The 13,987-nt window shown below is 42.3% G+C and overlaps 1 protein-coding gene across 3 annotated transcripts in view; it reads left to right on the forward strand.

The window, feature by feature from the left end:
* The window catches only part of crppa (CDP-L-ribitol pyrophosphorylase A), a 32,821-nt gene that overhangs the window by 10,185 nt on the left and 8,649 nt on the right, over nt 1-13,987 (forward strand). For 2 of the 3 annotated variants that reach the window (XM_084472143.1, XM_084472142.1), the window contains exons 7-9: nt 3,372-3,446; nt 3,622-3,714; nt 6,687-6,818. In XM_084472143.1, the coding sequence (XP_084328269.1) occupies nt 3,372-3,446; nt 3,622-3,714; nt 6,687-6,818 (300 nt within the window). The remainder of the gene's footprint in view (nt 1-3,371; nt 3,447-3,621; nt 3,715-6,686; nt 6,819-13,987) is intronic. The other variant, XM_084472144.1, reaches the window with a different exon arrangement.

Here is a 13,987-nt window from a genome sequence, read left to right on the forward strand (position 1 = left end):
AGTATATGATGATGATATTTGGAAAAGGCTGGGCTGAAAAGTCTTATTTTTTGTTGGTCTGTTACAGCAAACTAGTCATGCAAAATGAAGCAAATGTAAACGAGAATATAAAACGTACGGTCTGAATAGTTTTGAGAAAAAAAACCCTGTTGTTCCGTCAGAGCCAGAACTGAAAGTCCTACATCTGTGGTGGGATTCCTTTCTTCCCACAGCTCAAGATAAGGTCCGCGAGGTCCTGGGGTAATCATCACCAGGATACATTTCATCCCTCACTCTCATTCATTCTCTTTACTCCATTTCGCCGTGACTCCAGGCAAATGTATCGCACCCATGTGACTCCGTCTATAGAAAGGGTGCAGGGGTAATCCTGACACGTATACACCCTATAGAGTTGTCACGGAGGCCGCGGCGGCGGACAGATGCAGCGGATCACGCTTGGCGTCCCCTGATAAAGGGGTGTTCCTGTTTCCTTCCATGACCCCCCTCTCACCCCCCCCCCCCTCCATGCTCCCCAGAAAACATATCAGCCTCCATGCTGGATCCCCTCCAAGCACTGTGTCGGCCGGTGTCAGCCTGCTCTGGATTTTCTGGACGTTGGGGAGGGGAAGTGAGGGGGGAGGGGGGCAGAGATGGATGGAGACCGGCCTCGATGCCTCCACCCCTCGTGGCAGGCGCTGTTCGCGTGTCTCGGCACCAGATACATCCTTTCCAGAGGATTTTAGCAGGAGGGGAGTAAGGGGGGGGAGATGAAAGTCTTTTGAGAGGATGAAGCGGGAAGTGGGGGGGGTGGAATTATTACTTTTTGTCCCGGTGCCATTAGGGTGTATCTGATACAGAAATAAGCGATGGCTGGGCTCACACTGGACACACTGAAAAGCCTGGATGGTTGGGGTTTGGTGGGCTTTGTGCAGCAGGTGGAGAATTTGCCAACTTGTGTGCGTGTTTGTTTAACAATATGTGGTGTGATAGCTATATTTACTTTATTTTTTATTTTTAAAGTATTTACTTTATCTGTTTTTTAAAGAACTTTGTAACTCGTACTGTTAAATGCTGAAGGCTGTATCCCATGGTTTGCCAAGTTGGATAATCCAGTGCCGTGTGGTATCTTTCACTCTTCATGTGGAAGAGTTCACGACTCCTTATGAGGGGAGAGAAGGGAGAATTCTTCTGGTTGAAGTTCAGAGGGGATTTACTCCAAAAGAAACTGTCTGTGCTCAGCGGTCCACCTCAAACAGCATTACAGAGTTGATCTACAATCATGTCATTCAAACTAAAGAACATGGTATACATGTGCAACTTTCATTGCATTAAAAATTACCCAATCATTTCTTTATCTAATGTCACATGAGAGCAAAATGCAAGAAAGAAGAGGAAGTCTATCCATGTGTGCTTTGATCATCCCCTTTTATCTTCATTCCCTCTGCTTTGAAGTTTATGCAAGGTGGTATTTTTTTATTTAGTTGTATGGCCCCATAATCTTGATGTAAATGTCTAGTCGTGTGGCGTCTACCACTGGTCCAACTCTAGTCTGCTCATTTTGTATGGATTGTTTATTTAGGAAAGACTGCCTGCAATATGATTGAATGGGAGCAGATGGGGGAGCGAATGATTGGACGAGAGACTGAATGGTTTGAAGAAGACGATCCACTCCCCCTTAGCGTCCCAGCCTTATCGCTAATTCTCTGAGGATAATATATATACCTCACATCCAGTCCAGATGAAAGAGAAGCCCTGAGACTTATTAAGTTCCAGAGATGTTTTTCTGTATTTCTTTAATCAAAACCTTCCAGATATATCTGGCATTCAGACAGCGGAAAACGATGCCTAAATAACCATGGTTGAACTTGCTCCTTGATACTAACCCAGTATAACAGCTTTAAATAGTTATATTAAACAAGTGAGTCTCGGAAGACGTATATCATGCTCAATATATTAGACTTGCAATTGGGACTTTTATATTTTATATCATAATTGTAAAAAAACTTTTTTTTTGGTTTGTTTGTTGATTTGTTTGTCAATTTGCCATTTATGTTTTCAACCCCTGATTTTAATGCATTTTAAACAAGACAAACACAGTCTTTCAATTTGATTCAAACCAAAGATTCATATTCTTTACAACTATGATAAGAAAACTAAACTAAAATGGATGATTATCTAATAGTTTGGCTCTTGACCTTTGATGGTCTAGAAGTATGTTGGCTCCTTCCGAAATTCAAACAAACATTTCCACTCAGGGATTTCATGGCCAACCTGTTTTAGATCACGTCTACATTTAGGCCTCAGATCTGCATTGCGATCCAGAACTTTTTTTCCGCCTTGAAGCCTTTGGCATTTATCTTTCAAGACTAATTAAACCAACGGCATGTGTTTCCCATAGACATTTGATATTTGCTAATTCACTTTGTTATTTCAAGGGTTTGAACAACTGTATCTGACTGTCAAACTCTAAATGCTTGTTTATTTCCCCTGTGAAGGAATTGTTAGTGTAGGCTGAGGGGGATCATTACATTCCCCAAAGCAAAATACTATTTGTAAAGTTTTTTTCACTCAAAACTCAATGTCCCGTTTTCTAGTGCAACTGGAAAACAGTGAGAGTAAAGATCGTTCATAGGTGTAGCTTAATAGCTTATCCCTGTCAATCAAATGCTGTTTGCTGTATGGAATATACAGAATCAATGTCTCTGTCTGTAGTATGTTTTCCTTTAGTCATATCTCAAACATATTGGCCCAAATTCTAAACACAAGGAGCTGGTTCTCTTTTTACACATGGCTTAGTCACATTCAATGACCCAAAAATACAGAATTATTTTATGGGAAGAAATTTCCTTTGTTCGCGAATACAAAGTGGCAATTACATTTTTTGGCTATGTTATTATTTCATTTTAATTAAATTTGCAATGTCATAAAAATCCTTCCTGACTTTCAGGCACATAACTGGCTCATGCATTTAAGAAGTTACTAGAAATCCAAGCGTTGCATCTATTTCTGCTCTAATCTCTTACATTTAATTGTACCAGCTTCAAATTATTCTTGAGAGATAAGATAATATAATTATTTGGCACAAGGGATTATAACATCTGATCCTGTGTATTAAGGAAATCCTTTATTAGTCCCACAGTGGGGAAATCAAAACTTTTAATATTTTTTATTTAGGAAATGGATCGATTATATAGGTAAGCAGATAAAAGTACCAAAGCAGGATAAATAATTATTATTTAAACATTCAGGTCATACAACTGATGTTTAACCTAACGATGCTTAGACAAGGGTCTGTTTTTGGGTACGACTGAAGCTCATTTAAATGTTCTGCTCTTAGGGAAAGTAGAATGGGCCTTCTTTTTAACATCAGGTCCCTTCTGCCCATTTCACAGGAGCTGAATGTGCTCCCAGAACCGATTCGGGATGCCAGCTGTCTGTCAAAAGAATGGAACTTCATCCAACTTTGTGTAAGGAGACTACTGAATTTTGGATGGTGAAATGTAGTTACTTTTTCTTTAGCATGAAAAAGAATTGGACAACTTCTATCCATGGTTGTCCAACTCCTACTGCTCCTACTACGGATACAGCAAATATCAGCATACTATAGTGTGGTGAATGTCTTTTTTCTGTCCATCTCTGCAGGTGAAGCGTTCAGGTCTTTCTGAAGTAGAGGAGATGGTCAAAGCTCTGGAGGCTGCCAACCGAGCACTGCTCCACCCTGTTGTTGTTGTTTGGGTGAGTAGAAGTTGTTGTTGTTGTCGTTTGAATTAATGCGTGTTGTTGATGTTGTTTAGGAAAGTATGTTTTGTTGTTTGGTAAAATATGTTTTGTTGTTGTTTGGGATAATACGTTTTGTTGTTGTATTTGATAAAGTGTTGTTTATATCTGTAGGTGTTGCATTTGATTGGATGGGGTGATTAAACTAAGAGGTATTGGCAAAGATGTATGCATTTTTTGGACCAAATGCCTTGTTAAAGTTAAAGGGGCTCTAGTTCTTTAGATGTAGGCTGTTTCACTTTATTTAATTACCATAATTCGACTCTAGCCGTGAAGTTATTTCAAATTGTATCGAGGTGTTCTCTACCAGGGTCAAACAAGGACTCACTAGGCACATACATGATGGTGGAAAGTGAGACTTCCCACATGTCTTCTCGAACAACCTGCCCATTCTTCCTCCATGGCTTCTTGTGAGACAGCCCTCTTGTATTAGGCCGATTTAGCGATGAGTGCCAGCATAAAGATTACCATGTTCTCTGATGTTGGGTATCAAAGGAGCATTTGAATGTCAATGTCAACCACACCACAACGCAGTGCTGCCATTTCAATGTAGAGATGGCGGAGAAGGAAGGCCAAAAGATGATACCATAATAAAATAAATTTGAAAGCATATAAACAGTAGGTAGGTTTTCATGTTTTTAAATGGAAGCGCAGGATGTTTATTTTACTTCCGCGACCTTCCACTCAAATGTTCGAATTCATTGCTATTTTTCTTCCACTCAAAAAGTGGCTTATTTTGAAGCAGCTGAAATGCCAAGAGGCATAAATAATCCCATACCCTCATTTGATTCCCCACCACAGGCAAAACACCCCTCTGCCATTGTAGGTTCCAACATACCCGTGTTATTTTTGTTATCCTCTTATTAAATAAACAAAACCTACCCTTTAAAGGATGCCTAAAAGTACAAGTCAGAAGGACAACTTGTACTGTCCAACTCTACTCCAATTGGTGTATAAAGACATGGACCTCTGTGTTTTTGAAGATCTCAGTTTCTGGGGTTTCAGAAGATGGCAAACATATGTTTAAGTTCATTTTACACTACAGCACTCATCGCATGTTCTGCAAGGAATGCATTTTCTAGTTCCTTTTAATGTCCCAGCTAACACCTCTGTAACATTTCCCACACTATGAATGAACTTTGCTTTGCACGTCTATGAAAGCAGACATCTGCAGCACCGTGGATCCTGTTTCCCTGAAGTACTACTTAAAAAAAATGTCACCTGTACTCCACCCCAGGCTTCCTCAGTAACTCTGTTGCTGTTTAGAAACCCGATACGTCCCAGGGGAGAAGCCTACTGTTTGGTCTACTTCAAATGCCTGTATCAGCTGCAGAAGGGGGGGGGGAAATCACAGTGAAGTTCAGAAAAAAGGACTTGTATAATGTAAAACCAGAGAAACATTTACTCTAGAAATACTCAGATAAATCAAATGGTTATCTTATTTATAAGGTCAAACTGAATAGTGGAGGTTAATTCCCCTGGTTGTTTTTTCGCTCTTTTTGCATTAAATCAAAAGCAAACTATTTGACCATTGCATATTGTCCTTACTCCTAGCACAAAGGTGCAATGTGGCAAATCACCGAACCAGCAAATTGTCAGAGTACCTAAAAAAATATTTATATGCGCAGTAGCAAAAAAAACACATTTTAAGCAAAATGGCAGAAATACCTTGTATGTAGATCGCCAACTTCTTGAAACAGTTGATTTCATTACTCAAGGGAACATGACAATGTTAATCATTCATGAAATTCCCAGTTTTAGGGAAATCTTTATGAAAACGAGAACAGCTGTTTCCCTAAGATCCAATGTAATGTTTTGGAAATTTTCAAGTGTTTGTAATGATGTTGGTATAAACAGTAAAAGATTCTAAAGGAAATAAGTCAATGCCTACTTTACTTTCTCTAACCTGGTATTTTCCCTGGCCAGCACCGGTGTGTCCATGTGAATGTGCTACTCCAGGAGTGTGTTGCATGGTCACATCACTGCAATAGCATATGCAGGGGCCCTTAGTCTTGCAATAGCAAAGTGGGGCGTTAGATATACATTGTCGAGTCCCCCTCCTCTACACCACCAATTTGCGCTGCATAAAATTTGACATATTTGCTGGAGGCAATTCTGCTGTCAAGAGAAACCACTGGCTGAGCACACAGCCACTGAAAACACTTAGGTTTTCTTGAAGGCCCCCCATACCGTATGGCTGCTTGGGCCCCTGGTTCACAGGGGCCAGGGACCCATTCCTTCAGGGGAGCTGAGGGTTCTCCTGTTCTAATCTGTCCTTGTGTTGTGCATCCCTCAGCATCACCAGCAGGGCACCAGGAGGCTGATTTAGTAATGTAATCAAACCTAAGTGTTTCAGTTATAAATGCACACCCTGAGCAATTATTAGGGTATAATTACATATTATTACGCACATTTCTTTTGACACTTTTGACATACAGTATGTCATGGTTGTTTTTCAATGCTCTAAATTTATTCAGACCTCCATGACAAAATAATTGCATAGCGTGATGGCTATGAGCCTCAGTAATAAGACAGAGGGAATTGGCTGATTCAGTGAATTAAGCACCTTAATAGATTCTTCTGGTCCATAGCTTTACATGCATATCCAGAGGGAATTAATTAAATAAATAAATCTAATATCAAAATAGAAGAATCCAGGCAGGTTACTGCTTGTTGATTATTTGTTCTGTTGTACTTGCTTTATTTGTGTTATTTATGAGTAGGTTTTGCTGTTAAAAACTAAATTACATTTAAAACAAATAATTAGGTACTTAATCTGCAAAGTGACTTACTATTAAATGTTAAACTTGAAATAAAATGGCCTATAAAGTTTCTGCTGGAAAACAAATAAACTGTAAGTGCTCCAGAACATATTGCTCACATAGAAGAAGATACATGCTGATTGGGCATGGTTGGTTTTGTTTTGATAGGTGCGTTTGGATACGTCTGATGGCATGTCCATCAGTGAGACTGGGGCGGGGCCTCTGCTATGGATGGAACTTGCATCAGCTGCGAAGCTCCACAATATTCTACTCTACGGCATCCATTTTCTTCTCTCTGAGGTGAGAAGTTGTTTTTGCCCATCCTTGTTTATTTTATTTAAAGGTCCCATGGCATGCTATTTTATGGATGCTTTAATATAGGTATTAGTGGGCCCCTAATACAGTACTTGAAGACGTTCAAGAAATTCAGCCTTGGTGCAGAGTTACAGCCACTACGAGCCAGTCCCACAATGAGCGCTCCACAAACGCGCCGTTTTTAGAGGCGGGTCAAGGTGGAGGGTGGGGATGTGGCCTTGAGCAGCTTGCGGCCACAGTACCATGCGCTAGTGTTTACAGTGGAACACTGAACACTCCGGGTGGTCCAGCGGGAGTCCTGGAGCTCTATATCTAATTAATTTCATATTATATTTAGATATCTATATAATATATATATATATTATCATGGTCAAAAGCTGTTTGCGCCTCCGGATGCGAACACGACTGACAACACGACTGCGTTGGGTTCTTAGACGCCGCTGGTTCTTCCACTTCCATGTTAATATTAAGTACAGACTGAACCGCGAAATGGAGGAGAAGGGGATTGTTGCCCGCGATTGTTGCCCGGGTTTTGTCTGCGTTGGGTTGGTTCAGAAGGAATTGGGAACCGCGACATGGAGGAGAAAAGTTTTGTTGACCAGGCCGCCCCCGGGGCTGCCTGCTGAACACTGGCCGCCCCCAGGGCTACCCGCCCAGCCCCGCTGCCACGGCAGTGGTCCGTCTGAGCCCCGTTGGCCGCTGGCTGCCCCCGGGGCTGCCTGCTGAACGCTGGCCGCACCCGGGGCTACCCACCCAGTCCCGCTGCCATGGCAGCGGCCCATCGGAGCCCCGCTGGCTGCCCTCGGGGCTGCCCGGCTCCGACGGACAATCCTGGGCAACAATCCTTTTCTCCTCCATGTCGCGGTTCCCAATTCCTTCTCAACCAACCCGACGCAGACAACCCTGGGCAACAATCGCGGGCAACAATCCCCTTCTCCTCCATTTCGGGGTTCCCAATTCCTTCTCAACCAACCAAACGCAGTCTAGTCTTTTCACCAAATGGGAGCTTTATGCAAGCTTGAGTTATTGTGTTGCGTGTTATGCGCCATAACACCAACAGCAGAACAGTTATCCAAATAACAAAAAAACACTTGCGTTACAGTGTGTGTATTCACACACACACATGTGGCGCTCGCACAGTCCTAGCTCATGTTCTCATTGGCAGGCCAAATTCTCTGGGCCAAGCAGAGAAAGGGGAGGTAACCTGGTCCCGTATGACGTAATTCTTGACCGGAAGCCAAATCGAAGCATTTCAGCGATCCTTTTTTCAAAGATGGAGTAAGATAAGTAAGCTACTTCTCAGTTTACACCTAATGCAATTTTTAGCTACTGGGGGACCATAGGGAGGCTAGGGGAACTCAATTTAATGTTAATGTTAACCTCATAAAGTGAAATTTTCATGCTATGGGACCTTTAAAGATACTATGTGCAAGAATCTCAAATTCCTTCACATTAGTGGCCCTTTTGGCTGGTCAGTGAACTGCAACCTGCTCAAGGTTGCGCATTGATAACACTGGTGTGCGAGCTCTGTGGGTCAGACATGACAATCATAAACTGAAGTTAGTTATCATCATAAATAAACGTGAGTATAACATATGTAAAGAACAGACATTCATGCCGTCGTCCTTCCTTTCCCCTGGGCCAGACCCGGTTCAAAAGGTCGGGAAAGAGTAAAAGTTAATTTACAACCTGTTCACATATTGGCAATTTACGCTCAAAATCCGATGTTCAAATCCGACAGTAAGTCTGTACGTGTTGACACAAAGCTGTTCAAAGTGCGCAAATAAAAGAATATTGGGCTCTGACTCCAAACCTTTCAGCCTGCTGCTACACCACCCTGCCCTCTTTTGCCAAGTCAAAAATGTAATACTACTGCTAATATTTTTCAAAGATTTTTAAATGAATAGATATTGCTTTTTATTTACCAATGCTGCTGAAAAAACAATGATGCGATTCTGCAGCCCACCAATGCTGTCACGACCTACTGCTTGACTACCATTGGTTCATTTTAGAGGAGGCATTAACAGGCTCTAGAGGTGCTTAAGGCATAAAAGACCCCTCATCTGACCGGCACATGTGGGGTCCCTTGAAGGCTCTGGGGGGTCCTGAGACCGGCCCCCCCAGGCCTTTCACCAGAGTCAGTGGAGTTTAAGGGGGGGAACTGGAATTCATAACCAGGTTATTATTGAACTACATAACGGTGAACGTTATTAATTTCATACAATCACATTTGTCTCTATGTCAGACTATATGCTAATCATCAAGCCATCCCGCCCCTTGCTCATCACTTATTTATTTATTTATTTTTTTTCTTGAACAGCAAAGCAGAATTTCCATATGTGTTGTTGGACTTATGTTGTTTTTCATGAGTTATGCTCATGATGACAGCAGCGTCAGGGACAAACGAGGTCTCCTGGCAGACGGATTCCCTCTTCATAAACCACTGGCAAAACCTCCATGCCAGAGACTGTCTGGGTACGGTGGTTTTTATAAAGTTTTGTGAATGGCCCCGCGGAGAAATAAGTGAAGGATGAACTACAGATGGAGCCTGGTTATTAAAAGAGGTAAAAGAAAGAACACATTTTTGGTTTGGTCGGTTAGTTCATGATTCGAGAGGAGATCCGAGTGAATTTCACAGGGTCAACCAAGACGCACCTAGATGGATGGCTCGCTCCATAACCGGCAAGTCCGGAGAAATACCAATGGTTCCCATGTGAACTATCGTCTGTTATCGCCTGTGTTACCCCACCAGGTCACCAGTTTCCCCCGGCGATGAATTGAGACTAATGCTATTAATGTGATATGAACCCAAGACTTGGAAGAAGAAGAAGGGGGAGAGATCAGAGATGACGGGGGTTGCATACAGCATGACGGACTGCTTATCTTTATGAGATAGTCGAGACAGAGAATATGGCCTCGCATAAATCACTGTATGAGGTTGTTTTTTTTGTTATAATAACGATAACTATTCCCAGATGACCGTATTCATCCTTGTCACGATCACTGCCAGCTCTTCCCTTGTCTGGCTTAGAGGCGCACAAGGATGTGATGTTGATGACAATGATGATGGTCGAAAATTTGGTTTAGCTTTTATTTCTCCTGAGTTTAAAAGAATACCAGGAAATTGCCATCACCAAGCTGTGTAAACTAAAAAACATTCCGACCCCCCCATCTGTCCTTTTCCCTGAAAGGAGGCACTATACGTATTTCCTTAACCACACATCACACAAATAACTGGTCAATATTTTAATGGTTACATTTTTCATAGATTATTATATTAAATAAGTTTAAAGATAAAACATGTAACTAATGTACCTTACTAAATCATAAAATTACCATGATAAAAAACAAGCTCCAAAAACAATGCTACTGCTTATACTAATGTCTGTTGAATGTTCCGTTCCTGGTTGGACCGTTTCTTTTTGTGGCCTGTGTGTTATGATATACTATTCTCCGAGTACCCCAAGTTGCCTGATAGGAAACTAATAGGCAGACGAACACGGTGGGCTGCAGCCATTGAAGCAAACCAATTAACTGGATCATATTAGAGTCTACCAAACCTAAAAAAGCCATGTCCTCTTTCGAAATGACCCCTGACCAGAGCCGTCGGCATGGACACAGCTTAGAGCCCAGAAGAATTTCCTCACATTTTCCTCACAATTTCATGAACTCACTTATAATTGGCAAACGTATAAATTAGCTGATGAATTTACAGTGTAGGAATAGGAATAGTACAATTGTCATTGTACTAGTCTAATGAAATTTGCTCCTCTCAAAATATATTGATGCACCTGGCTCATCTTGCCCTTGGGTTCGTTCATTGTCCTCCACCTGGAAACACGATTTCAAAGTTACCATTTGGTTAAAAAAAAACCTTTAAGTCAAAGTAAATTTTAGAGAAAAATTATGATGATTTTGCACAAAATCATGGCAAGCTTTTAAAGTTGATGAAAAGATGATTATAGAAAATGGAATACATTTTCAGAGCCAAATCAGGCAATACTACTATGAATGGAAAATGCAGTTTGGGGTTGTTTCATCTAAGATATTGTTTTTAAGATGAAAAAGATTGATTGAAATGATTAAGATTTCTAGATGTGGGTGAATGTTATTTTAGACTTGATGACCACCTGATAGACTAAGAGACTGTGATCACATTGTTGTCCGCACCATGGAAAGCGCTCTGCATTGTATTTGGTTTCCTCTCCAAAGAAACCCAATGTTTTCTGTGGTTTTCTTTACTTGAATGTCTTCTCATGGGAAACCATTATGCAGACTCAACAATTTTGTCAACATTGTCCTTGTGATGATTTGAACAACAAACAAAATCTTCTATTACATTTTCAACATAAATATTAGTGTTTGCAAACTTTATAAGATTCGGGCATGAAGCATCTGTTTTTGTATATTTTTGCTTTTTATATTGAGACTATTTGTACTGAATGTGAGTATTTATTTTCCACTGGAAAATAAATACTCACATTCATTTATTTTCATATCCACAAATCAAAAGTGGGTAAATATCTGGAACATGGACGAAGGAACTTTTGCTGTTTCATTGCTTTGTCTGAATAGAGCTGCTGTCGATTTCATTCATGTTCTTCAGTAAAATGTTTACCAACTTTCTGGGACACTGATGAAGTATGAAGGATAGAAAATCATTACTGGCTATTTGCTTTGACAACTTAATCATACAGCATGAAATTTGTATTCATATGGAACAAAAATATGATGTTGTCAAGACCGAGATTTTCCATTTCCTGTTATGAATATAATATGAAGTGATTCCATGTTTTTATCGTAAAAATCAAAAGTTAGATTTTCTACCTTTTCAAGGGATGAACTTCTACCAAGTCCGGATCCAAACAGACAAAGTGGAAATCCAAAGGTTCCCTTGACAGATTGGAAGCTCTCCATCTTTTCAAAGCGAGTGCATTGTTGGTTTAATTTGAACCCTTTCTTAGACTTTTTCTTTGTCAAAACCTGGATGAATATCAAAATATCACTGCCGCTACAAAGTCTGGTTATCAACTGGAGTGCATTGAATATGAAAACAGAACATATGACTCTGATTCTTTAAATACCACATTAAAGGAAATCATAAATCACAACTGGCCATTTGGAAAAGCTTGGTTAATAATTTTCCATTAATTTACATTGAATGTAAATAAATCTACATTGAATGTACAAGAGATGGTTGGAATGTGCAAGCTGTGGCAGCGGTGCTCCACCTTGTACAACCTCACGCAAGGCCTCTTTAGACCCTGAGCGAGTCTAGTTAGTTCTCCTAATATAAAACGTGTCCTAAGTTTGATCCGTCTTGGTTCTAGAAAAGATTAGAAACAGGCGTTGTCAAAAGCCTCTCCATCCTCTCCGGTCAGGCTGCTCTGCCCTTGTTACGGATGCCAGCAGACCGTCAACCGATATCAAGCAACGGCGGTAAGCCGATAGGGTGATGGTGTGAAAACAGTGACGGAAGGCACCTATCGGTGACCACTGCAGTGGTAGAAAGTGTCACCAGACCGCAGCCACCCAACCTGTCCACTCTCCCACCCCCCTCCCCCCTCCCCACGCAGGGTCCTGGCGACCTGTCAGAGGGTGAAAAGCAAGTTGTCACGGTGATGTATGGGTGTTGTAATCCACTGCAGTGAGAGCCCTGATGTTTACCCAACCCCTCGCTTCCTTTTCCTCAAAGAGTGCCGAACAAGAGCGGTGAACCTGAGAAGAGATTAGCCGCGCGGGAGAGAAAGGCAAGGGGCGGACGAAGGAGACAAACAGACTGAGAGAGAGAGAGAGAGAGTGAGAGAGTGAGAGGGAGAGAGGGAGTGATAGAGGGGGGAGAAGGAGGCGATGGGGAAGGGGCTCTATAGGTATTTTCTCCTCTGCCTGTGTAGATCTACCTGCGACAGGTGAAACCATAGACTCCCCGCCCCCCCGCCCGGTGTAGCGCCAGTCACAGTCACCCAGGGGGCTGCACCCGGGCCAGGGTCATGGGAGAGCAGCGGTGGTGGCGAGCGTCGTCTTTCTGCGGTTACAGCACGCTTCCAGCCTTTATTACCCCCACAGTCGCCCCACGGCATGAGCCAGGCTGCCCGCTCTGGGTCCAGACTTGGGAGATATCCTGTAACGCGCACCGACGTGCACACGACAGATACACCGACATTCCCCGCTGTTAATGCAATACCTTGTCTGCTTATTTTAGTTTCCTTTTGATTTTGATTTTAATTTTTTTTACTAAACTGCTGTAGATTTAAGCAAAATGTGAACGGTACTAAGAAAATGTTATGTTTTTGGATTGTGCCAAATGTGGAAATCTAAATCGCAGAGGAAAGAGCTGAAGAGCCTCCAAAGCAAAAGTACTGATGAGACGAGATGAGATGCAGACCTCCACAAGCCTGTTCTCACATTTTATGTCTACAGTCCGACTTCCCTATTCTCCTCTGCCTGCACTTGGCCTCAGCCTCGTTCTCCAATATGGGCCGTGTCTGTTCACACACTACTTCCCTCCGTCGACCACAGGCCAGCACAAGCACCGGCTCCCCGCCCCCATCAGCAGATGCTTGTTTGTCCTTCGATAACTTTATCTTTTGCGATCCCACTCTAAACGTGTGGATTAGTGACATGGGGGTCCGTCCTCAGTCGTACATCTGATGTCTCCATCCAGACAGAAGCCGTGGCCCCGGGGCCCCCTCCGCGGTGATGTATTTGCAGAGTGTTAAGGTCAGAGCTTCGGGGAGAGGCCCGGGCCGCCCGACATGTGCAGCGTATCAGGCCCTCTCCCCAGCTCTCTCCCTCCCGAGCGGGCCAGATGTTTGTCGGTATGTGTGAAACTCAACCGCTGGAGTTTGGCTTGAGAAATTAGACATACCAAAGCGGTGTTTACTCAGCTTTGATATCTTAGATTAAAAAGAACCAGCATGCGTCTTCACTCGAGGCCTCGATGATGTTATGAAGAGAGAGCTCTTACAAACAGGATATGTGTACTTTTTAAAAAAAGAAGGCACTCTGCAATTGGTTTGTAAACAGTCAATCAGCCATTAAGAAACCAGTCCAGAAAGGCATTCTTGTGCGTGTTTATTTTACCCTACTGCTTGGTGCTGAGCGGCTTGTGACCACCCACCTTAGAGCTGGTTTCAGTTTGTGGCGCTTCAATT

Source organism: Micromesistius poutassou, assembly GCF_964030765.1.
Source record: "Micromesistius poutassou genome assembly, chromosome: 8".
NCBI classification, from domain to species: Eukaryota; Metazoa; Chordata; class Actinopteri; order Gadiformes; family Gadidae; genus Micromesistius; species Micromesistius poutassou.